Source organism: Carlito syrichta, unplaced genomic scaffold (assembly GCF_000164805.1).
Source record: "Carlito syrichta isolate Samal-C Ts95f unplaced genomic scaffold, Tarsius_syrichta-2.0.1 Scaffold132473, whole genome shotgun sequence".
NCBI classification, from domain to species: Eukaryota; Metazoa; Chordata; class Mammalia; order Primates; family Tarsiidae; genus Carlito; species Carlito syrichta.
In genome coordinates this window covers 914,689-941,247 of record NW_007076569.1, presented here as the reverse complement: position 1 = coordinate 941,247, position 26,559 = coordinate 914,689, and the positions used below count along the sequence as shown (strand labels likewise).

The 26,559-nt window shown below is 35.1% G+C and overlaps 1 protein-coding gene across 1 annotated transcript in view; it reads left to right on the top strand.

The window, feature by feature from the left end:
• Nucleotides 1–4,280: 4,280 nt before the first annotated feature.
• The window catches only part of LOC103250753 (tankyrase-1), a 188,756-nt gene continuing 166,477 nt past the window's right edge, over nucleotides 4,281–26,559 (top strand). The window contains exon 1 of the mRNA XM_008049346.2: nucleotides 4,281–4,524. Coding sequence (XP_008047537.1) covers nucleotides 4,338–4,524 — 187 coding nt within the window. The 5' untranslated portion in view covers nucleotides 4,281–4,337. The remainder of the gene's footprint in view (nucleotides 4,525–26,559) is intronic.

Genomic DNA, 26,559 nt, shown 5'->3' with positions numbered 1-26,559 from the left:
TTAACAATAAAATGAGAATGGTATCTCACGGGTATTATGTGAGGAGCTAGCTGATGCATGTCAAGCATTTGGCATCCTCAGCCAGGCACAGTAGCACATGCCTGTAGTCCCATATAAGAGCTCTCTAAATGATAGCTACTTGCCATTGTTATTATTATTTTTGTTGTTGTTAAGGATAGTACACATACCTTGAGATAAATAAAAACTTAACTTTCTTATAAAAGTTAAATTATACCTCTTGTATAACTCATTGAAAGTTTCTTATAGTGCGTACTGAATGTTGGTAGAAATTAAGAGTGTTACAATGTCTTAAGGTTTAGTGATCAGAAAGAAAAGGCACATTTGTTTTCCTTTAGTACTTCACAATACTAGCCATAAATATATGTATAAGTAGTAACATTATTCCCTTAAAAATTGTGACTTAAATATATATTTTTAGATGTGCTAGCTTGATGGTATGGGACACTGAAAATCTTATCTGCAGCATGTGTCTGTAGTGCTTCTATTTAGGGAATCCCTAAAAGTCAGTTAGCAATAAGTTACTTTCAAATTCTGAATGGTTCTTGGTTTTTCAAACTGATTTTAATTATTATTTTGAGATGTATATTCATTTGGAATATAAGCAGATCAACCAAATAAGCAGATCAACCAAAGGGATAGTTCTTACTACAAACCTTGGTTTTATGAAACAAAGACTCTCTATATAACCTTCAGAGATAATAAATTCTCATTATGTGTGAAAAAATAATACATAAGCATTTAACATTGATAGAATGGTGAATGACCAAGTATGATTCATACACAGTAGAATAGATAGTATGCTGTGAGTGGACTCTATGTATAGTTTCCTAAATTTCAGTAGTTTTAAATAGGGGACTAAATGGTTTTTGTGGGTAATAAAACTTCTAGTTTAATAATGTATTTTAATAATTCAAAATCAAATTAGAAGATATAATATTTGCCACATAAAATGTTTCTTTACTGATTTTGACTGTTCATCTTTCCCTTTTATAAACATGTGTATATGCACAGAAACATGAAATTTATACAAAATTATGTTTTTATATGATTAAGAAAACAAAAAAATAAAGTAAACACTTCATAATTATACCATTTAGTGATTGAACCTTTTTTTCTAGCCATTTATTTATTATTTTGTTTATTTATTTATTTAGTCAGTCAGGGTCGCCCAGACTGGAATGTAGTGCCATCCATAATCATGGCTCACCATAGTCTTGACCTCCTGGGTTCAGGTGATCCTTCTGCCTCAGCCTTCCTAGTAGCTGGGACTACAGGCATGTGCTACTGTGCCTGGCTGATTTTTAATTTTTTTATAGAGATGAGATCTTGTTGTGTTGCCTAGGCTGCTTTCAAATTGGATTCAAGCAGTTATCCTGCCTCAGCCTCCCAAAGTACTGGACTTTACAGGCATGAGTCACCATGCCCAGCCCATTTATATTTTAAATATGTATATTTCCTCATATTCTTTGTTTTGTACAATTTTAATCTAAAAGTGTGGTTAGTCTAGTAGTTGGAACTACAGGTGTATGCCACCACACCTGGGGGGGTGGGAATAAATAAAAGCGTGGTTAATCTAAAAACACCTTTCCTTGTTAAATTTTCTATAACATCTTTTTTCCTTATATATATAATTTATACTTTGTTGTTGATTTTTTTTTTTATTGTGGTAAAATTTACCATCTCATTTATTTTTAAATGTAGATTCAGTGGCATTCATAATATTTCTGGATGAATGTTAAAGGTTCTACAACATTCCTTTTACTACAGGGTGATGATATTTTATATGAAAGACTGTCATTTACTTAACAGAGAACCTCTATTGTTAGACATGTCAATTGATTCCATGTTTTTCCATAAATATGGTATGATAAACATCTTTGATGTAAAATCTTTGTATGTGAATACTTTTTAGTGATGAAGTTTGAAAAGTGATACTGTTGAGTCAGAGGGTACACAATTACTTCTACAACTTATGATGGGATTATGTCCCTGTAAACCCATTTTAAGTTAAAAATACAATAAGTCAAAAATGCATTTAACACAAATTAACCTACGACGCATAGCTTAGCTAAGCCTACCTTAAACATGCTCAGAACAATTACATTGGCCTACAGTTGGGCAAAACCATCTAACACAAGGTCTATATTATAATAGTGTTGAATATCTCTTGTAATTTATTGAATCCTGTTCTCAAAGTGAAAAACCGAGTGACTATATAGGTGCTCAAAGAACAGTTTCTATTGAATGTGTATTGCTTTACCACCATTGTAAAGTAGAAAAATCATAAGTCAAACCATCCTAAGTCAGAAACTATCTGTATTTGTTTAAGGCTACTGATGATAACTGCCACATTTTTCCCTAAAAATTTAGTACAGCTCTATATTCACATTATTAGTGCAGTGTGTGAGCTGGTCTTTTTCGTCACATTTTTACTAATACCGAGCACTTTTATATTTTAGATCTAAAAGTTTTAGGAAAAGGTAAGCACACTTTCCTGTTTTGCTTCATAGTTATTATAATGGGTACTTTAAATGCCAGTTGATAGTCAAAAAGTATCTCATTTTAACTTTATGTGATTTTTAGGGAAGAAAATAAATTAATTCTCAAACATTGTTAATACATTGATTAGGGAAATGTGAGTTTGCACTCAGTCTTCATTCAGGTCCATATAGAGAAGGAGAATCAGTCAATCTTCCTAGGTGAGGAGAACATTTATGGTACAGTGGAAGAGTATGGTTGTGATGGTAGGGGGAAGAAAGACATTGAGAGTTAAACTGAACCTAACATTTTAAAGTTCTGCCTGGCAAGATGGTGACAATTACCTTACCCTATACTTGCACTGTTTCAATTACTAATTGACCTCTTTTCACCCAAGCTTAATTTGAAGGATATTTTCACCCAGCTTAATTTGAAAGATATTTTCCATGGAAGCTTAATTCTGCCTTTGTGATACATATCTATAGAAACATATCCTTTTCTTTGGAGACATTTTGTTAGAGCCTGCTTTTTCTGTAATGAATGAATTTCTGTAAGATAGAATGGAAGACATATCTTGAAATAAGTCTTTTTTGTTCCTTGCTATTTTCCACGAGGTTCTTATTTGTTTAATTTATGCATACCATGAAAAAAGAGATGACTTTTTTTATTGCCTTTTAGTTTTATTTAAGATGCCGTCTTCTCACAGTGTTGCACAGTAATAGCGTGGAGGTACCGATACCTAGTCAATAAGACCTCGTAAAATTTACAGTGGGAAATAATCATTAATAAAGGTACCAACTTTAACGCATTTTTAAAGAGAAAAATGTTAACATTTTCATTTTCCTTTTAATCCATTGTGATGTAGCTTGTAATTTTATCACTGTACTAAAATTAGTTAAAAATTATCTATGGCCAGTTTTTTCTTCTCTGTTGATCTCACTAAATCCTCATCATGCTGGACTTTGCATAATATTGTTGCTCCTCCACTTCCATTATGTTGTGTTTTCTTGATATTTCTTACCTGAGTATTTGCCTAGTCCTTATACTGCTTCAGACCCTTTCTGGATCTTCCCATCCATTCCTTGTCTAAAAGTCTGAAAACTATGGTATTTCTTACTAAGGATTTGGTTCTGTATTCCCAATTGCCTTTTCTGACTTGTTTGCCATATTTTTTCTTCAAATTCTATAAATCGAAGCTTGAATGATTTCACTTAACCACTCATTTTTATATAGTTTGGCCACCAGTCCCAATAATAGATATTTCGGCATCATGTATAGTTTTTCCTCTTCAAAATCCCCTGTAGCCAAACAGTCAATATGTATTTCTGGTACTCATACATTCCTCTCCAGTTTCCCTTATTTAATGTTGAGTGGTGTAATTTGCTTTAGATTTGATTGCCAGCAGTATTTAAATAAGCTGTCTCTCTATAAATGTAAAGATGAGTTTTGTACACATAATTTTGTCTAGTTAAGTATGAGGGGAAAGTGAGTGTCCTACACAAGAGCCTTGTTTCATTTATTTTGTATTTGTAACACAGGTGCCTCACATATATTAAATGCTTAGGAAATGTTTTTTGAATGAACTACTCAAAGACTAAAGAAAGAGCTTTCTTAGTTCTATGTTCTGTGAAAGGGGAGAATCAGTTTGAATGTAGCTAATGTTTCTTTTGTTTTTTTCTCTTTTATAGTAGAGTACAGTATTTCAGTTATTCATATTTGTTGATATTGTTAAAGGTATTCTAATGGTTATCTTTACAAAATTGACTTAATGTATAAGTCATTTTTTCCCTTTCTTTTTAGGTTTTGGAAGGAAGGACGTTGTAGAACACTTACTACAGATGGGTGCTAATGTCCATGCTCGTGATGATGGAGGTCTCATCCCGCTTCATAATGCTTGTTCTTTTGGCCATGCTGAGGTTGTGAGTCTGTTACTATGCCAAGGAGCTGATCCCAATGCCAGGGATAACTGGAACTATACTCCTCTGCATGAAGCTGCTATTAAAGGGAAAATCGATGTGTGTATCGGTAAGTATTATTTGTTGATATCTGAATTGTAAGATCAGCGTTAGATACACAATTTTAACAAAAGGTTTTCTCTTTTTTTTTTTTTTAAATTGTGTTTCCTCAGTGGACCCTGAACATTTATCATAATACTACATGAAAGGGATTGGCAGTAGCAGGTCACTGCCAAGGGACTGGGGCACGTAATACAGGGTACCTGATCCCAAACCAGGTGAAGTGAGGACCAGTGAAGGCCCAAATTTCACCTGTATGATGACCACTTATGTACCTGACTCTAAGTTTACCCCACATCTTTAAAAAAAAAAAATTAAAAATTAAAAAAAATTAAAAGTGTGTTTCCTCAGAATAGGTAAGGTTTTATTGCTTCTTCTAGAAGTAATTCTTTTCTATCAAAAGGAAAGTAGAGAAATGGTAATCTAAAGTTAGTTAAGACCAAGATTTGCACCATTAACTCTCCAGATGCAAGTCAAATGCCAACTGGTGTGGAACTAAATTTTGATGGATTGCTCTTGTCAAATATAGTTAATTTACAGTCTCTTTAATAGACTGCAGATTTTCCATCCTGGCATCAGTAAGAACCATTATAAAGTACAAGTTCCTACTGAATTGGATGACATATTTGGATACTTTAGGTTGGTTCAAGAAAAGTCATCTAGTATTGTACAATAGTCTCTCCTTATCCATGGTTTCGCTTTCCGAGGTTTTACTTTCCACAGTTTCAGTTATCTGTGTTCAAACACAGTCTGAAAATATTAAATGGAAAATTCCAGGCATAAACAACTAATAAGATTAAATCCTTCACTGTTCTGAGCAGCATGATAAAATCTCACACCATTCTTCCCATCCCACCTGCTATGTGACTCCTTCCTTTGTCCAGCTCATCCAGGCTGTCTGTGCTCTGCCCATTAGTCACTTCGTAGCCATCTTGGTTATCATATTGACTGTCACAGTATCAGAATGCTCGTGTTCAAGTAATCCTTATTTTATTTCAGAGTTCAAAAGTAGTGATCCTGGCAATTCAGATAGGCCAAAGAGAAGCCATAAAGTGCTTCCTTTAAGTGAAAAGGTGAAAGTTCTCAATTTAATAAGGAAAGAAAAGGAAAGGAAAATGTGTACTGTAGATCTAAGAATCTACTATAGATTCTTCTATCCATGAAATTGTGAAGAAGGAAAGATAAATTAGTGCATAGGATAGATATATAGAGTACAGTACTAGCTATGGTTTCAGGAATCCACTGGGAGTATTGAAAGATATCCTATCTTGGGTAAGGGAGGATTGCAGTACTAAGGCAAAGTTATTTTCTTTATGTTGCTAAAATTGAACACCAGCCAGCTTATTAGTACTGGAAATTTTGAGTGAATGTTTTGAATACAGTAGTTCAAAGCTTTATATTTTCAACATGTGTCATAGTCTAGAGAAAAAGCAATTTCAAACAAAATTGAACTTTTCAACCATTTTAAGTATCTAGATGATATGAAATTGTGTTCAGCCAGCATTTTATTCTCTCATATATGTATTTAGATTTTGCTTTATTGTGTAAAGTTTTAAATTTTGAAATAAAAAAAAAGCTTCTAGAGGAGAAGTACAGTTTTTCCTGAGTGTGTCATCTATTTCTTGATACTAAAGATGGTGGATATTTGTTTAGCTGATGATAGATTAATTTACATAATTGTGTCTTCCTAGATGATGTCCATTTCTGTATAATCAGTTTTTTAATGATAGAGCTCAAATATGTATGTCATTTTTAAAGATATAGTTGTGGTGCCATTAGTTTTTTTGTCTTAATAATGATTAAGATTATTCCCTCCTAGCCATCTATTCCAGCTTCCAGTATATTTTTCAGTTTTTCTCAAATTATTATAATGTCTGACATACAACTTTTTAAAAATCACATTCTCTGTCATTATCCTTTGTCACTTCAGCGTCTGTTGACTTGACCCTTTGGATATCCTGTGCTTTTAGTTCCTTGACATCTTCCACTTTCAGCTGACTCTCTCATTTCCCCCTAAGTCTCTCACTAATAAAGCCACATCCTGGATGAAATCATTACATAAAACTATCTCAAAAAGCTTGAACTCAGAACATCCTCTCTCTGACCACAAATCCTCTTAAGTTACTTGTTTTCATATGTGGTAACTGTTATTGAACTTGATATGTATTTTTATATAGTCTTCTAGACTTTCAGCTTCCCTGCTGTCACGTACCCTTCTTGTCATATCCATTGGATTTTTCTCAGTCATTAGACATATTTATACTGTCCTTGCCATCTTAAAATATCCTTTCTAGGCTCATTGTTCTAATTTTTCTACCCCTACCTCTCTTAATTTTTTATTCTATCAGTACTTTGAATATCTTATTGAAATTAATATTCCTCTCTTTCTCTTAATATCTCTTCTCTTTCTCTTAATACCTCTTTCAAAAGTGCATAATGCAAATGCTCCTTTTATCTAGGTTCTATTGAAATAAAGAACTAGATGTAGGGTTTGAATTTTTAAAGACTAGATCCCCGTGGTTCCTAACTCCAGAAATTCTCAGTAAACTTTGTCACATATTACCTTCCTTCTATTTAAGTTCTTGTGCCTTACAAAAGTTGGGAAAAGGGAAGAAGGGCACCTTTGAAGCTATAATAAAAATCCAAATAAGGATATATTTGCTGTTAAAGTATATAGCAGAGTTATTATGGGAGTCAAGGTGTTGTAAACCCATCTGTATACTTAATTAGCTTTCAGGAACCTCCTAGGAGGTTTATTCTCAGGGTCATTGAAAACTCTGATCGCTTATATAACATACTTTCTGAATTTGAGACTAGTAAAGGAATTCTGAGGTGTTTCTCTGAGGCAAATTTCTACTTTGGGGCAACTGTACAAAAGGATTGGAAGCCTAACCTTTTTTTCCTTTTGCTTGAGTCTGATTGTTTTTGAAAGATTAGTGTCCAAAATTGATTTTTAAAAGGTTTTTGCCTAGATGATGAAATTCTGACCTGATTTTTTTAGAAGATTAATCATATCTTTATATGTGAGGTAGAATAGCAAATACAGTTGGTATTTTTAAAGCTAGAGCCAAGCCACATCACCAATGACTTAAAGAAGACATCAGGGCAGACTGCTCTGGGCTTATATCCTGACCCCACAAATTTCCATCTGTGTGTGAGGCCAGGGACCACTTACTTAACCTCCATGTTTCATTGTAAATGAAATGGGAATACTAGTCATACTTCGTACCGTTCTTGAGAGGATTAGCAAGTATACACAAAGTACTTAGAAGGGTACCTAATGTGGTACATATTCAATAAATACTGATTGTCATTATTAATTACTATTATGATTGTTGCTAAGATCTCAACTTAAATTATGCTACTATGTGGTATAGATTTCCTGGTTTCTCCTGTTTGTCCGTTATAGACATTTCTTTAAAATGTTAGTTTAAAAGTCTTTAATCCTTGTATATCTTTCATAGGTGCTATTTAGCTGCCATCAAAAAGAAGTAAACACAAACTGAGATTATTTTAAAAAATAAACTTTAAACATAAGACAGAGGTCTTGGAGTTCATTAGAGTAATTTTGATGATACACTTTTTATGTTATGTATAATAAATTGAACTTACCTCAGAAATCAATACATTTTCTGCCTTTAGGACTTATTTATTTATCTCTTTTTCTGTTTACCACCAGAATATAAAGTCTCCAAAAAATTAAAATAGATGATATTGTCTTTTCTGACTGTATGCCATATGACCTTTTGAGACTATCTAAGTGTTAGTATGTGGAAATTACATTTTAAAAGCAAACTGTAAGCATACCTTTCGTAGAGTCAACTGAGTAAGATCTGGGAGTCATAATGGATATTTGTAATTTTTTTTCTTTATTCTTTTTGGCTGACTAGTATCCAATTCCTTTTTTTGATATTGGAGATTTAAATATATGGGCAGTCATTATGGGGAGGAATATAGTACCTGGTAGAGTCAACTCTTCCTTCTTTCTTCTTGTCAGTCAGGGATAGCCTCGATTTGATCAATTACATGCTCCGTTCTGTAATGTAGAATTTTGAGTACCATGTCTTAGGAATTTTTTTGTTTTTCTTCAAGTCAGGCTCTTACTTTGTCACTTAGTCTGGCGTGTAGTTGCATGAGCACAGCTCGCTGCAACCTCAGCTTTCTATGCTGAGGCAATTTTTCCACCTGAGCCTTCCCCATGTAGCTGGGACTGCAGGTACATGCCAACACACCTGGATGTGTGTGTGTGTGTGTGTGTGTGTGTATATATTTTTTTTTTTTTTTTTTTTAATCAGAGCTTCACTCTGTCACCCAGGCTGGAGTGCAGTGGCACGCTCACAGTTACTGCATTCTTGATTTGCTAGGCTCAGGTGATCCTTCTGTCTCAGCCTGCCAAGTAGCTGGTACTATGGACATACACGACCACATCTGGCTAATTTTTTGACTTAATGTAGAGACAGGGCCTTGCCAAATTGCCCAGGCTGGTCTCAAATCCTCAGACTCAGGTAATATTCTTGCCCCTGCCTCCCAAAGCACTAGGATTACAGATGTGAGCCACTGTTCCTAGCCTATTTTTTTTATTTTTTATTTTGGTAGAGACAAAGTCTCTCTATGTTGCCTGGGGTGACCTCGAACTCCTGGGCTCAAGCAGTTCCCTTGCCTTGGTCTTCCAAAGTGTTGAGCTTACAAGCATGAGCCACCGTGCCCAGCCGAGTCTCAGAAATAGTAAGGAATCACTCATGGCAGCAGATTTTTGCTGCAGTGTTGGCAGTGGTCTGACTGTGACATTGTTACTAAATGAAAATTGTGCTTCTTACTACTTGTCCTATAGCTTTCTATTTGTTTTTTGAAGTTGGTCTTCTATTCTCTTGGCAGTTCAATATGAGGTAGACATGATTTCTGTTTTTTTGCGAATAAATATAGCTGATACAGAGATCTTGAGAATGTTGCTAAATAGAAGTTACTGAATGAGGCTTTTAAACTATAAAGAAATATCTTGAATCTTTATGTAATTCCCACTGTTTTCACACTATCTACATGTATACACACTCCCACCCCTTTTTATATCCTATGATTTTCAAGGATAAAGGGGACAGCATGTGTTACCTTTGGAGGTCTCTTCCAGGGTCTCAGTGGGGGAAGAGACAGCTTGCTGGCTTCCATAGCAAATAATTCTAAAGATAATAGAGGTGTATGGTCTTCTAACACATATGGGATTCTCACTGTTTGGAATATCCCAACTAGATTTGAAGCCCAGTAAGCTAACTGAAGAATAATATCTTATCTTAGTCACATGGGATAATTAAAGGACCAATCAGAATACATATCTAGGACTACTAAAAGGGTCAGATAAATACCTGAAAAAAAAATTACTCAGGGATATTAAAGAGATGCTCTCCCCAAAACCCCTAATTTTTTTCAGAGTAAAAAAGTCAATAGATGAATTAAAGAAGGACCATTTTATCCCCAAATATAGAGAAAAATGTTAACTTAATGGAAATCAAGGGGAAAAAGGTAAGTAAATTTAAGAAAGTCAACGTTATTTTATTTTATTTATTTTTTATTTTTATTTTTTTTGAGTTGGAGTCTCACTCTGTCGCCCAGATGGGAATGCAGTGGTCGCTTCTGGCCACCGCAGCCTCGACCTGCTGGGCTCTGGCAATCCTTCTGCCTCAGCCTTAACAAGTAGCTGGAACTACAGGCGCGCGCTACCATGCCTGGCTAATTTTTGATTTATTGTAGAGATACCTCACACGGGATAGGAGTTATAGAGGAGAGGGGAATGAATGGAAGAGATCAGTAATAATTAAACAGATGATAAGCAAGAAAAAAACTATCTTGAGATTGAAAAAGCTCAAGGAGTTTCATGCTGGATTGATGAAGAAAGATACAATAAGATACATACTGAAGTTTTCCAGTAAGAAGTTTAAGTTGTCTACAAAGGGAAAAAATCAGGAAGAGGAATTTTCATTTATAACATTGAAAACTTGAAGATACTGGAATACCTTCTAAAGACTACTGTAAGAAAAAGATTAACAGATTAACCTGTAATTTTCTTGACAGAGAGCAATTCTTCAGCTTTTTGGGAGTAAGACTGAACAAACCAAGTGATACTATGTTCAAGAAGCAAAGCTCCTGCTGCTTGCTTTCTTTTTCTTTCTCTGTACCTTCAAACAGTTTTTGGTTTCATTTGTTTTATATACAGAGATTAAGGGGATTTTTCCTGAATATCTTGCATGGGAGCCCCAAATTCAAACTGCTACTTAGTTAGAACTTAAAAACATAGGTTTCATTTGTTTTATATACAGAGATTAAGGGGATTTTTCCTGAATATCTTGCATGGGAGCCCCAAATTCAAACTGCTACTTAGTTAGAACTTAAAAACATAGCTTTCTCAGGCTCAATGGTGTTGGGAGCCGGCCACGGAGGCCCACTGAGCGTTAGGGATCAGGAAGGGCCGTTGACCCCGAGACCACTAGGATGCGTTCGGGAGCTATTGACCCCATTTCTTTCCCCTTTCTACTCAGCACTAACCAGATTAAGCTCCTGTGAGCTCAAAACATAAAAACTCTGAGACTGGGTCGAACACAAGCTAACTTTAGAAGCTCATTGCTCCCATTCTTCAGCAAACTGCAGTTTTGGCTTTCACACAACTTATAATTCAAACTTGTGTCACATCTACGAGCCTTAGTATTGGTCACAGGCTTCTGGGTCATGATCTTAGGATTTATTGAAGGTGTAAATTGTAGAATATAGTTTTAGAAGACAGCCATTTTGTTGAAAGAATGCGGCTGGGTTACTTGCAGGTAGCCCACTGTGAACTTTGGACTGGGCCACATTCCAAACATTCTGGGATGGGCCACTTTCGTTTGTAAAGTAAACACTTTAGCATCTATAGAATTGTTTAACTTAGCATAAATCAATCAGCTTAGGATGAAAAAGGTTTATGGAATATGTCAGTCACAGATTAGGTTATCCTTTGTTATGGGATTTTAAGATTATCATATGAAAAGGGTTTAAAGGCAATCATTGATTGAGTTTTCATGGATTATGGTTTCTGGTGGTTGGGGGACACCCCTCCCACATCGGACTTTCTGTATAAAAGACCCGTTGTAATTCCCAATGACACACATATTGCTTCTGCACTAGACTGGAGTCCAGTCTCTTTCTTTCTCTCTTTTCTTCCCCCCAATCACCGACGCCGTCTCCACCTTTGGGGTACCCTGAACCTGGCTGGAGCTGGTCCCCGGCACAATGGTATTATATCATAGTGGTTGGAGTCAAACAGATATGGGTCCTTAAAGAAGTTACTTACCTTTTTCAGTATTAAAGTAGGAGTAATAACTTAAATCATACAATTGTTGAGAGGACTTAATGAGATAATAAAAGTAAAGTGCCTTTGTGCAGTATCTGTATATTTTATAGTTTACTCTCTGTATATTATATGCTCAGTAGTTGGCAAGTGCTCTTATTGTTATGAAAAGAACATGATTAGAAATAATTTTTCCCTTGTATTACATTATATTGTTTCAGGTACTTTTATATTTACTGAAAATGCAAGAATAAATCGAAATCTGATGGTATTTTTTTAAAAAAGTCTTTAAGCAAATTGGCTTATTAGGGGAGATTGGGCCAACTATATAAAGATAATATCATTTAATACCATAATAAAAGTTTGTTATCTAAATGAGCTAATAAAAGCAATTAGCTTTAATTCCCATTTTTCCCATCCCAATTCAGAACTTACTAGTTCAATTAGTTATTCAATAGGTAATAGGATTTCTGCTATTATTTTCCCTCATTATTTATACTCTAGGGATTTCTTTTTATAAAATTATGTTTTATCTCTTCTTCCCCTTCCTTTGCCATAGAAAAATAAAGGACATGCCTTAGCATTTGATCATTCAACCAGACAGAACTCAAGGTCATTCAATGAAATGTAATATGTGAACCAGATAAGAAATTTCAGAAAAAAAGTTAGGCTGGGCATGGTGGCTCACGCCTATAGTCCCAGCACTTTGAGAGGCTGAGGTGAGAGGATTGCCTGAGCCCACGGGTTCAAGACCAGCCTGGGCAACTCAGCAATCAATCAATAAAAAACTAGTTGGGCATGGTGGCACATGTCTGTGGTTTTGGCTACTCGGAAGACTGAGGCGGAAGGATAGCCTGAGCCCAGTAGGTCGAGGCTGCGGTGGCCGAGAACATGCCACTTGCCCTCTAGCCTGGGTGACAGAGTGAGATTCCAACTCAAAAAAAAAAAAAGTTAAAGCTGCCAGTATTACGGTATACAGTCTATATAATTTATATATAAACATAGGTGTGTATATGAAATTATGTAAATAACCCAGTTGATTGGTTTATTGAATTGTGGGCTCATAAAATATGGAGGTATCAGCAGTAGAGAAAACTTTGCTCTTAGAGTAACTGAGGGCCACTGCGGTCTGCTGCAAAGAGCAATGGAGTAGGAGTCAGAGAACCTGAAGAGACTACTCTTGGATCAGCCATCAGCAAACACTTTGATTTGGGACCAACTATGGGGCAGATTACACTCTGTGCCTTAGTTGCTTTGTTTATTAATTAGAAATAATGGGACTGTTCTGTTTCTTTTTGCCTCACTGGAGTTGTATAGAGATAATCTGGGATGTTATAGTATCATATAATATTTTAATTGGGCTTTTAAAACTTTTTTTTGTTTATAAGAAGTGATACACTGCATGTGGTAGGCAAACTAATGGCCCAAAGATGTTTACATCTCAATCCCTGGAACCTGGGAATATGTTACTTTGCATGGCAAACAGAATGAAGGTTATAGATGGAATTAGGGTTGCTAATTAGTTAATCTTGTGATGGGGAGATTATCATGGAGTATCTGGATAGACCCAAGGTAATCACAGGTTCCTTAAAAATAGAAGAGAGAGGCACAGAGGAAGTCAGACTGATGCAGTGTTAGAAGAATTCAGGTCACCATTGCTGGCTTTGAAAAGAGAAAAGGTGCTGAGAACCAAGGAAGGCAGGTAGCCCCTAGACCATGGAAAAGGCAAGGAGATTGATTTTCTTGAAAGTTGCCTGTAAGGAATGCAGTTCTGCTGACACCCTGATTTTCACCCAGTGAGACCCATGTCAGATTTAGGATCTCCAGAACTGTAAGCTAATAAATTTATGGTGTTATTTTAAACCCGTGAATTTGTGGTAACTTGTAAAAACTAATATATTATAAAAAATCTTACATCGGTTTCTCAAAATTTACTTAGATTTAGCATCTTCTGAAAAGAGTAGTAGAATGTTTCTTTGATAAAATTAAAACTCCTTTCCTGGTCATGTTTAAAGTTTCAGTCACTTAGAATAAGTAGCAGTTTATGTTGGCAAACAGAAAAGAAGAATCACTTGTAAGTATTCTTAAAATATTTGTAAAAAATAAGATAATATAGTGGACCCGTGTCTGTACTTAAATTATTGCTTTGAGGTATTTTGAAATTTGGATTAAATTATGTGACAATGAATTCTTAAACAAAATATTGTTTTAAATTAGATATGAAGAGCCCTTATCCTTATACAGTTGTTTAGATTGAACATTTTCTTTGAAATCTTTGTTGTCATCAAGTGCTACATAATAAAATTTTGAAAAGCATTAAGTAACTTGATAACGAAATTGTTTTTTATTATTAAAAATGGGAATTTTATTGTCTTCAATGTAAGTCATGATCAGACATTTCTCATACGCTGTTTGGTCTATAGTTAATTCATTGACCAAGAAAACAAAGGAAAGGTGGTGTTGAAATCCCACAGCCTTACTTCAAGTTAGGCTAGGAAGAGGAAGCCTGAGAGAGACAGACTAAAGGGAATGGGGAAAAGATGACAACGTTTGGTTCCCCATTGATAATATTGTCATGAGGTTATATGCATGGCAAGCATTATTTGTATCGGAATTTGTCCTGTTAGTGTTGTGATTGAACACATAGTTATTTCCCTGCTTTCACTGAACCTATTGACATGAGGAAAAAATTCTGTAGCAAGTGATTTTGCTATATGGGAGTGGGATTACTGGGTGGAATGATAAGCGTATGTTGGACTGGAAAAGAAGCTGCATTTCCCTGATGGCTGGATGACTTGAGCAAATTTTCACGTACATTGGTCATTTGTGTATATTGACTTTTTTTGTTTTTTGTTTTTTGTGTTATTGCCACATTGTGAGAATTCTTTTTGTGTTATGGCTACAGGCTATGAGTTGCATATGTGTATTGTGAATGCTTTCTTCTACTCTTTCCTTTGCCTTTCATTTACTGATGGTATCTTTATACAAAGGTTTTTAATTTTGGTGAAGTCCAACTTATCAGTTGGAAAAGTATTTGGTGTTTTCCCAGCATTGGACTAATAAGGTAAGATTTCCATTTGAAAATTATTTTTAAGTTGAAAGCAGCTTGTAATGAAATAAGAATATAGGTTTAATTATATTGTAGAAATGCAGGAAGGCAACTTTTGATTTGAGGGTTGCTACTTCAAGTGTTTTAAAACAATTTGCGGCCGGACTCGGTGGCTCAGCTTGTAATCCCGGCACTTTGGGAGGCCGAGGCGTATGGATTGCCCGAGCCCGTGGGTTTGAGACCAACCCGGGCAACCCTGTGAGACCTCGTCTCTACAATTAAAAAAAAAAAATAGTCGGGCGTGGTAGCGCTTGTCTGTAGTTCCGGCTACTTGGAAAACTGAGGTGGGAAGGATCGCTGGGGGGTGGCCGTGGGCATGCGTGCCACTGCACTCCAGCCTGGGCGAAGGAGTGAGACTGCAACTCAAAAATAAATAAACAAAACAATTTGCTTAGGATACATTTTTTTTTAAATGAAAGAATCAGCTATCCTATGAAAATTCGAATATGTTATGTGACTTATTTTTAAGATTTAACAATGGACTTTGTCTAATTAGAAAATAATTATCTAAATGTTGCTTTATTACATCTGAAGTAACATTGTACGTTTGGACGTTTATTTCCTGAGATAGCATTGTTTACTGTTGGAAGGTATTAAACTATTTGGAAGCTTATTTCCAAAATTTAGGGAATTAGGCTATTTTTAATAGCTTGTTGCCTGAAATCTTTCCATAAATGAAGACTTATTAATTTCTAATATATATATAAACTTTTTTGATTTGTGCTTTCTTTTCATGTGTTCTGTTAGCACTGTGAACATTTTCTACTTTTCCTAGATCAAAAGATGCATAGATGTTCTTTGAGCTATTTCTTCATATTATTGGTCTTGGTAGAAGTCTTATGCCTTTTGATATTTCCAGTATTAAGAGACAGGAAATATTAACAGATGAACGTGTCAAAGACTGAGTATAGTTCTGGTATTTTCTAAACCTCCTGTTCTTGTTGGCATCTAGAAGAGTAGTTCTTTGTTTACTGAATATATTTACTTTCCAGTACAACCATAGTACCAGGTGCTGAGGTGTGAACTGAAGCATGTGCTAGATTGGTTAGTGCCTTTTTATATGCTCCTAAGTATTCTGCTTAGATCTTACTTGGTTTATCTTGCCTGGTAGTTGTTACTTCTCTGTGAGAAGGATCTTGTTCACTCTTGTGTTCTCATTGCCTATAACTGGTGTCTAATTATACACTCAGGAAATGTGTTTGAAATGACAAAGCAAGAAGATGGCTTGGTTCTGACTTTTTTTTTTTTTACATTAGTCTGCATTATATGGATAAGCAAGCTAAATAATTTTCTGCTTCTTGATTAGGTGATATTTTGAGGTTTCTTCATTTTGATATAATGTGAATTTGCAGTTTATTAGACATTCCCATATTCATATACAAATAAAATGCATTTTATAGTCAGATATAAATTATGTTTAAATTATCTGCTGTTTGTCAACCACACATTCTAATGTTTAGTTGAACGTTAATTCTAATCAAGCATTGACTTTTGGTTATACTGGAGTTTCTATCAAGAACGGGCAAACATTTTTTCTAGTTACTTATAGATTAAACCCACGAGTTACTTCTCCCAGGAGCTGAGGAGTTAGAGTAGGCGGGGAGAAGAAAGAATAAGGGGATGGTGATAAATTTATTAAAAAATCACTGTGGGTAGATGATACATACATAATATTGCAGAGAATTTTCCCTTGAGTTATCTCAGAGTACTCAGTCAAGTAATTTCACCAATACTTATATTCTATGCATGACGCAGATGATTCAGATTACCTATCATTTTACCAGTGAAGAAAGAAGAAAGTCGCTACTTTGTCATAGTCTGTAGAGCTGTTATAAAGTTTTTATAATGGAAATGTTTTCTTGATTGAAAACTGAAGTTCACCTCTGTTTAGTGGAGTTTAAGAATACATTTTAGGCTGAGGCGGAAGGATCGCCAGAGCCCAGCAGGTCGAGGCTGCAGTGGCCGGGAGCGGCCGCTACACTCCAGTCTGGGCGACAGAGTGAGACTCCAACTCAACAAAAAAAAGAAAAAAGAATACATTTTAAACTTAAACAGCTAACTTCATTAAGTCTACCAAATTAATCTTTTTAGGTTAGCTTTTAAAACCCTATAATATTTAGGAAATTTAAAGTGGAAAATAATCTTTTCCTAGCTTTACAAAAAAAAAATTGAATCTGTCTACTAAAATTTAAACCAAGTTTTTATATAACTCCTAAAGTAAAATTCCTCATAATTTCCTTGTAAATTTGTTTTATATATCTAATATTTAGAAACATGCACTTTCAAACTCTGCTTTAGTTTAAATTATCTGATCTCTTCCACGGTTACCTGTCCTTTGACGAAGTTAATGTCCTGGAACTTAGAGTGGCAGAAGATTGGGGATAAGGGAGAGAAGCATGGAATCCGTGTTAGACTGCCTTTGTGTATTCTTATCTCCTGTTATTTTAAATACAATATTTCGAAGGTTAACAACTTTCTGGGTTTTGTCTTAACACTATTATTGGGGGTAATAGATGTCCGTTAAATAAAAATTAGAAAATACACTAATAACAATTGTAACACCCTTTCTGCCCATTTAGACTTACGTGGTCCAATGTGGTAGTCACTAAATTAAAATTAGTTAAAAGTTAAAAATTAATTTTTTAGTTGCTCCAGCCACATTTCATAAGTGCTTGATAGCCATATAGAGATTTCCCATTATTGCAGACAGTTCTATTAGTGCTGCTAGACCCAGAGAACCTGTGTACACAATCCATTTGACATAAAATGGGATATTCCATTATACTGTTTTATCATTTTTTAACTAGATGTGTTGTGTGCATTTTTCATTATCACTGAATATGTTTATACAATCACATTCTACATATACAATTATGTAGAAATACCATTATTTTTTAATCAGTAACCTATTTTAGGCCGTTAGGCTATATATGATTTTTTTTAATGCTTTATAAACAATACCGTAGAGAATATTCTTTTCATTAAATGCATGTATAAATCTCAATTACTTTAGGATAAACTCTTGGAAGCCACAGCTTTTTAATAAGGACCAAAGAAGTTTTGGTGACTGGAGAACTCTACTAGGGCTCTTAATTTAGAATGTCATATTATGTATTCATATATCATCCTTAAATGAGCTAGATTAAGAAAAGTTATTTCCCATACCTTCTTTATTTACTCTTTGCAAAAATTAGTTGAAGATTCAGCAAAACCTTGAGAATTTGATTCAGTTGATTTTGTTTCAATATTGTTTTCTTTTCCTTTTCCTGTCAGAATACCTCCCTTCTACATTTTTAGCATCAGTTTTTCATATAAAAATTGAGTTGGGATCTGTTAAACAAGTCTCTCTGTAGCATTTACATAAAAAACAAAGTTGATGAAATTCCACACTTCTACCCTTAAAAAGTAGAAGAGGAACCAAGAACGATAGTGATTTTCTTCTTCCAGAATAATTCCCGCTGATATCGAGTACTGTTATTTTGGTGTCTTGCCCACTTAGGTTCAAGCTGCTTTCCAGAAGGTTAGTATATTTATGTATTCACCTGATAAATTTGGGATTACTTAGGCATTCTGGACAATGTTGGTAGATATACAAATTATATATATATATATGTATATACATACATATACATACGTGCATATATATGTTGTTTGATATTTAGTCATTGTGTTTTATTAGAATTCCTGGAAAAGCACCTGTTTGGATGTTTTTACCTTCTGAAGACCTTAAGAAAGATGTCAAAGATGCTTAAATTAGGAGGAAACAGCAAAAAACTAGAATAAAAAAATCTGACCAGGCTCTGTGGTGCATTCCTGTAATCCCAGTGCTTTGCTTAATGCTCACGTCTATTAACAGTCCATAAAAACAATTACACGTTTGTATTTAGTTTTAGACTTATCAAAACAATCTGTAGATTTCAGTGAGTCATGTGGCTTAAGTTTGGGGCTATATGAAAATGGTATTTGAGACAAATGACTCATGTAACCAGCAGTTCTTGGTTTTGCATGGCTATCAGGTTATCTGAAACTCGTATGTATTAGAACTGTGTCCTCACTTTATAAAATTTCGTGATAACTGAGATTTCAGAGGCAGGTCCAGTTTGGAGATAAAGATTTAGGGTGTCCTTTTTACTGCTCATTCTCAACTGACCAAACTAGAACGCTAAGTATAATAATTGTGTTTACAGGCTTAAACACACTTTTAGTTCTGAGTTACTTGGATCTGTTGATTAACTTTTTAAAATTGGGTGAGTATTAGACTTTGCATCTGTAAACAGGATCTAGGATCAAGAATGTAAACCTTACTATGAATTATTTCATATTCTACCCCCAGATATGCCAGTATAAATAAGACTTACTAAGAAATTCCACTGTGTATCCAAAGATATATTTATTTTGTGTCAAGCTTGAAAATTTCTAAATTCATTGTGGTACAGATAATCATGGTTAAAGTTAAAAGCATATCTTTTGTTCTGCCTGTTTGGGACACACAATTTTGAGTATTGATCTTTTGAAAGAATGTGCTTGAATTCTGAGGGTTGAGGGAACCAGAGCAGGAAATGTTTTAGTGGGTCCCCTAAAGTGGAGCCATGGCTGTCCTGGGTGTTTTTCAAGTGTTCCCACACCCCTGTGGAACTCGTTTTATACAGTTGTTCTGTGGGATTGGTACATTGTTTGTTGGCTTTATCAGGAAGAAGATGTTGAATATAGGAGTAGTAGACAAGGTATTGATCTGATTTTTCAGGTCAGCCTGGGCTTCAATAGTGTCAGCTCAATGGTTGGCCAGCCAAGCCCCAGAGAGGGTCATCAGCAGGCTGGTAAGCCTAGCCCCGGAAGTGTCAACTCTATAATGGGCTGGCAAGCCAAGCTCTGAGAGTGTTGCTAGTTCGGTGGCAAGCCTAGCCTCCTGGGTGTCTCAGCTTCGGAGTCTTGCCTTCTTCCGGCAGCTCTCCTGGCTTAACTGGCTCCATCGGCTGGCAAACCAGCCTTTGTGGTTGCAGGGCTTTTCGGCTCTGAAGATCTTCTGCATCTCTTCAGTGTGCAGCTCTTCAGGACCAAGGTTCTTGTCTCATGCCCAGGAAGAATAAGGGAGGGCCAGAAAGTGAGCAAGTAGGATTTATTGAGAGGACAGAGAAACTCCCAAGGTGGGAGGGGACTGGAGGGGGTTGCCCTTCTGGGGCTGAAAACCTGGTGCTTATATAGCCCTAAGTCTTAGCCAATTGGCTGCAGCTGTGAGCTGTAGCTGTTCTGATAGGTCACTATTAAGGTAGGAACCTAATGGCGAGCTGATTGGTTGCTTTTCCATCCCAGCTGTGAGTACTTAAAGTTTTAGCCTGAGAGGCTGAGCATGAGAGTTCTGCCAGGAATTTGCTACATTGTTACCAGAGGACCTGCCTGTCTGTCTAGCCTTTCTTTAGCTATCTCCAGTCTTAGTATTTAGAACAAATAATGTACCTCTGCCCTTTAGAATTCACTTAGGGGAAAAAAGCTTGAGTTACAGTTCTGGGCTATTCTAAGCTTGCGTTTGTATAGAATGATAAGGGAGAAATCAAGTGCTTGGTTTTAGATTGAGGGTTGAATTCTAGTTTACCACGTAAACTCTGTGGTTTTTTCACAATGTGTTGCTTTGAGCCCCAATTTCTCAGTTACAAAATGGGCATTTGATCTACTGCATAAGATTGTTATGGGATAAATGAGATAATGTATCTAAAGCAAATACAGTCTCACAGAGTGCTTGTTTCCTTCCACTCTCTTTCCTCTTGTGAGGCAACAGGAAGGTGTTCACATAGATAATTTTTGTGTACTGACACAAAGTCGACATTCAGGAAAAGCTTCATGACTAACTAGCTACTCTTTGTTAATGTCCTGTGAATTAGTGATATGTCTTTTGTTTAATATCCTTTGTAATTTGGTAAACTTGAATAGTGATTTGGTAAGACATGGAGTAAATCTCTCTCCATTGTAATTCAGGTCTTCTAACCCAGTCAGTGGAGACATTCCATATAGGATTAAGGAAAATTATTAATGTAACTTAAATATTTTCCTCACAAATATTTCAATAGCAACAGTTTGAAGTTCTAGAGATTTTCTATGACCAAATATGAAGTTTATGAAATCATGATAAAAATTGATGAAGTGTGAACAATGGTTAATATTTTTTAAAGCTAATTACTTATGAGTAAATATTTCTCTTTCAAGCTGCCAGAGGACATCATAGTTGCTGTTTCTGAAAATTCTAGGAATGAGAGAAGGGAAAGGAATTATGTTAAAAGAAAAAGGTGGTCTTTTCCTCCTCAACGTGGGGGGAAAGAGGTGAGGTGGGATGTGAAATATGTGGTTGAATACTATTAAGAAGAGTTGCTCATAGGATAATATAGCAAACCCAGCAGAAACACAAAACTGTTTCTTTAGTTATTTGGTTTTAGCCAAATAATTTAACCTCTTCAAGGAACGAAAATGTCTTAAGTTAGTTATATACTGTCTCCTTCAGATTGAAAGTACAACAGTATATTGACTTTTCAGTCTCTTGAATCAACTCTTAGAGGCAAAGAAAAATAATAGTAATGATATAATTTCTTAAGAAAAGTTCAAAGCAAAATCAGAATATTATGGTACAGATTTTAATCCTGTTTTCCTCAGGGGGAGTATGTTTTTAAATGTGTAACTTTAAACCTTGCAACTAGTAATGTTAAAACTGTTTTTAATTGGTCTTAATATTTTATGAGCATGAGAAGTTTTTCTGGAATGCTACTAAGTCCTGAGGCCTTGAGAGGGAGGAGGTAGAGTTAGCAGTTTAGGGAAGGTTTCACGAAGACAGATACGTGCTTTTAGGGTTTTGCCCTTCCCTCCCATAGACAGATCTGGAAGCACCTTACGTGGAATCATTGTTCCTTAGAGCTGTAAAAATTTTGTGATCCTATTATAAACTTACATGGTCAGATTTCAAAGATACCTGCTTTATTTCTTTTGGAATTTCATTAAGCTGAGGCTATTCAAATTTAGAAAAAGTCATCTCCCCATAAATAAAAGGAAGCATAAAACAGCAATTGGTGTGGCACAAATGAATTCATTGTTCCTAGGGCTATTATCAATTTACTTTTATTTAAATTTAACAGATTTTTTTTTTAAACACTGGGTATCTATGTTTTGAAAGGAGGATGGAAAGATCCTGATTGGGATGAGACAGGGTGTTTATTGAGTTCCTGTTACTTGCCAAGAGCCAAGATAGATTTATATATATTGTCACTTTTAATTATAATAGCAATTCTCTGAGTTAGGTAGTGTTTTGTGAAAGAGGAGATTGAGATTAACAGTGGTGAAATAACTTGCCCAAGGTCAGACAGTTAACTACGTACAGAGCAGTATTCTAAAACCTAGGTTTGTCTGATTCTTGGACAGTACTTTCTTTCAGGCATTATTCTCTAGGGTTTCCAGGTAGAAAGAGGTATGCTTTGTTATAGTCATTCTTATATTTTATTCCAGTGCCTGCCTCATCTTGCAATAAATTGTGGTTTGTGTAAGCAGAGAATGCTGTTATACAAATGTATTGTATCTTGGCTTGACTTCGTTTTTTGCATAAAGGATACAATTGATCTTGGATATAAAAATCTGCTTTGTATACATACAGAATAATCAATACCTCAGTTACTACAGATGTGATATTCCTTTTTAAAATAAAAAAATCTTGATTTTCTATATAAGAAAACTTGACACAAGGAGCATAGTTTACTTAGAAGATTCTTTTTTATTATACAATTTCATGCCAAAGTTTGACCATAAAGATTAAAGGAGATATATTTAACTTATTAAATTACAAATAGAAGAACTTTCCCATGTAAATTCAGCAAAATTTTATTCCCTTGGATTAAATTTTGAATGGGTAATGAAATATTTTTTAATAACCTAAAAAATTATGTGCATATGTTTACTTGTCCTCCTAACAACACTAAGGGGTAGGTGCTGTACTATTATCTTCTAACTTGCAGGTGAGGAAAAGGAAGCACAGAGAAGTAAAGTAGCTTCCTAGGATCCGAGAACTAGATGGTAGCAAAACTGAAATTCTCACCCATGCAATGAGTCTAGACTCCGGACTCTTAACTATAGCTGTGTTTGTAACCTTACCTATGGTGTTTTGCTTTAGTAAGTAAAGCAGACCTAGTAGAGAACTTGGTCTCCCTTCCTCCTTCTCTCCCTCCCTCCCTTCCTCCCTCTCTCTCTCTCTCTCTCTCTCTCTTTTAAAGAAATACAGTCTTATTTTTTTCCACTGAGGTACATGGCAAAAAGTTATAAATGAGTGTCTATACTGGGGTGCCAAAAAATGTATACACATTTTAAGAGATGTTATCTATGTATTACTTTTCAGTAGTGTTGGATGCTGATGGTAACCACTTTGAACACCTGTTGTAATTGCAGAAGTCAAATGTGACTTGTATTCATCTTTTGCTATCAGTATATGTTGAGTATTATAATTTTAATATAGTTATTTTCCTTTCTTAAAATGTGTATAAATTTTTTGGTATCTGTGTAATGAGGCAGATAAAGGCAGATAGTTCACTATAATGAAATTAATTTTTCACAAGTATGCTAGTCCCAGATGTTGACAAAATTCTGAATTTTTGGACACTTTTGAATAAAAGGCAAAAACTTTTTAAAAAAGTATAACTAAAACATTGAAATTCTGCAGAGTAGAAAATCACTTCTTGACTATTTTACTAGACTTGTTTGTATACTCTCAGCATTATCACAGAATCTACATTAATAGATTTATGTAACATTTGTCTTATTTATCTGATGCTATCACCATATTTAATGTTACTCAGTTGATAGGAGAAACTGTCCAATTTTTCTTTCTCCATGGCTTAGAAATTAATTACTTTAAGTAACAGCTTTTAAAAAGCATTTTTTTGGCAAACATACTTAAACAGCATGCATAAAGATAATTTTTATCAGAGGATAAATATCTCTCTAATTTTTCTCATGAAAATAATGCATATTTATGATAAACATTAAAACAATGTAGAAATCTATAATATGGAAAGGAAATTCCATTTATTTCAATCAGAGATCTAATCACTATCTTTTTTGTGAGCACATCTATTTACCATGTATAAATCTATTTACATATTTTAAAATCAATTTTGAATTTAAGATGTGTTATTATAGATACTCATTGAGATAGCTGCCCAAGTCTGCTTCTTTTAGAACCAGTTTCTCTTTCTCCATTACCTTTGTTTGTATTGCCTCTTCTAGCTTCCCTGGAACTTTTAAAGTCCAGAACCAGATATTGTTTCAAGCTTGACTAATTTCTCTTTCATAATAATTTGGATTTAAAATTTAAATAGTGCAGGGGTTTGTGTTTGTATTTGAGGGGAATGTCTGAGATAGATGGCAACAAGGCAAATTTTTGGATAAATTTCTGCCATTGTTTTTAGTAGAATATCTCTTTGAGGGAGGACTCCCCCCAATGAAATTTATTTATTAAAGATTGTATATTTATTTTATTCTTGCATGTTTAAACGTCAATCACCTTCAAGCGTTTTCTCTGTTTGATGCAGCACACCCACCGAGATGCTTTTTCCACTGCTCAAAACAGTTTTTGAACTCATCAATTTTGATTCCTTTTTGTGCTTCTGTCATTTTTAGTTTCACCTCTTCCACAGTGGCAAAACATTTCCCTTTGTGGACTTCTTTCATCTGGGGAAACAAAAGAAAGTCACTTGGGTTGAGATGAGATCAGGTGAATAGAGAGGGTGGGGGCATGAGATTCATGCTGTTTTTGGTCAGAAACTGCTGAACACTCAGTGCAGTGTGAGCAGGTGTGTTGTCATGGTGTAAGAACCAGTCAACCTGTTTGCCACAATTGAGGTATTTCTTTTGCAAATCATGATGCAACCTTTTCAAAACTTCCAGATAAAAACTTTGGTTGACTGTTTGATCTGGAGGAACAAATTCAGAGTGTACTTACAAGGGGCCTGCCCTCAAGCAAAGAAACAGTAATTCTGAATTTTTTGGGGTCCTTCTCGTATTCCTTAATACATTTTCCTGTTAAGGTAGCCAAATGATTTTTTTATCCTTTGTAATACATATTTGATAAAGTCAGTGCTCAAAGATATATTCATAGACCAACAGCATCTTCAATTTAGGAGGATCCTTAGAGATTATTTTTATTATTACTGTTATCTTTTTCTACTTATTACTATTGGACTTTACTCATTTACTGTTTACTTATTTCTTATGCTTTTAAACCACAGACATTTTCAAATGAGATATAATGCAGTGATTCAATATATACAAACGTTTAGCAAGTAAGGAAAAGTGTAGACCTTCATGTATTCCACCTTGCACATGTGTGTATGAGGGGTGAGGATAGGTCCTTAAGAACAGAAAGAGCAGAGGTTCTCAGGAAGGGAGATTTTGCCCTTGAGAGGAGATATTTAGTAAGGTCTAGGAACATTTTTTGTTTTTATTTACAGTTGAAAAGTGTTACTGGTATCCAGTGGGTAGAAGTCAGGGGAGCTCTTAAACATCATCTAATGCACAGGACAGCTCCTCACTGTTAGGTGCATGCAGCAAGACAAGCTAGAGCGAAAGCCAAGGCCCTACTAGGCTGGTAAAGATGCAACTAACCACTTTTAGAATTTAATGGCTTATTATTTACATAGAAAAAAGGATAACTCAAAGATGCTAACTCCCCTTGGTCATTGTACCACACATCGAAAAGGATGACACAATGAAAAAAGGGCCACATGATTGCCTTGACAGTTGTGAAATACCCAGTTGTGGAAGAGCCAGTAGACAGAGAAAGGCAGAAAGCCCCAAACTTCCTTAGAAGTGGGAAGTGATGCATTGCTGCCTCATGAGAACTTCCCATTATCTCTTGTTCCCAGAGAAACACAGTTGAACTGACACTCAGATAAACTGCGGTTCATGTCTTTATCTGTATAGCCTATGAGGATACTTGCAGAGTCTCTAGAGAACCATGGTGGAGCCATTATCTTACACCCACAACAAAGAATTATGTGATCCAGAATATCAGTAGTTCCAAAGTTGAGTATCTCTGTTCTGGAGTAGCACTGTGCAGTAGAAATATAATATAATTTAAAATTCATGCGTAATTTAAATTTATATGTAAGTTAAAATTCATATGTAATTTAAAATTTTTTAGTAGCCACATTAAAAAGAAACAAGTGATATCAATTTACTAATACACTTTATTTAACCCAATGTGTTCCAAGTATTATTTCAATATATAATGCTTATAAAATGTTATTAATGACATTTTTTGCAGTTTTTTCAACAACATTTCTGATCTGGTATTTATTTTATACTTAAAAGTACATCTCAATTCAAACATAAAATTTTCATGATTAAAACTTGGTCTGTATTTGGGTTTTATAAAATATGTAATTGAAAAAGTACATTTAAGCCGGGCTCGGTGGCTCAGCCTGTAATCCTGCGCCTTTGGGAGGCTGAGGTGAGTGGATTGCCTGAGCCCGCGGGTTCGAGACCCGCCTGGGCAGCGAGACCTCATCTCTACAAAAAAAATAAAAAAAATCAGCTGGGCGTGGTAGTGCGCGCCTGTAATTCCAGCTACTCGGAAGGCTGAGATGGAAGGATCGCGGAGC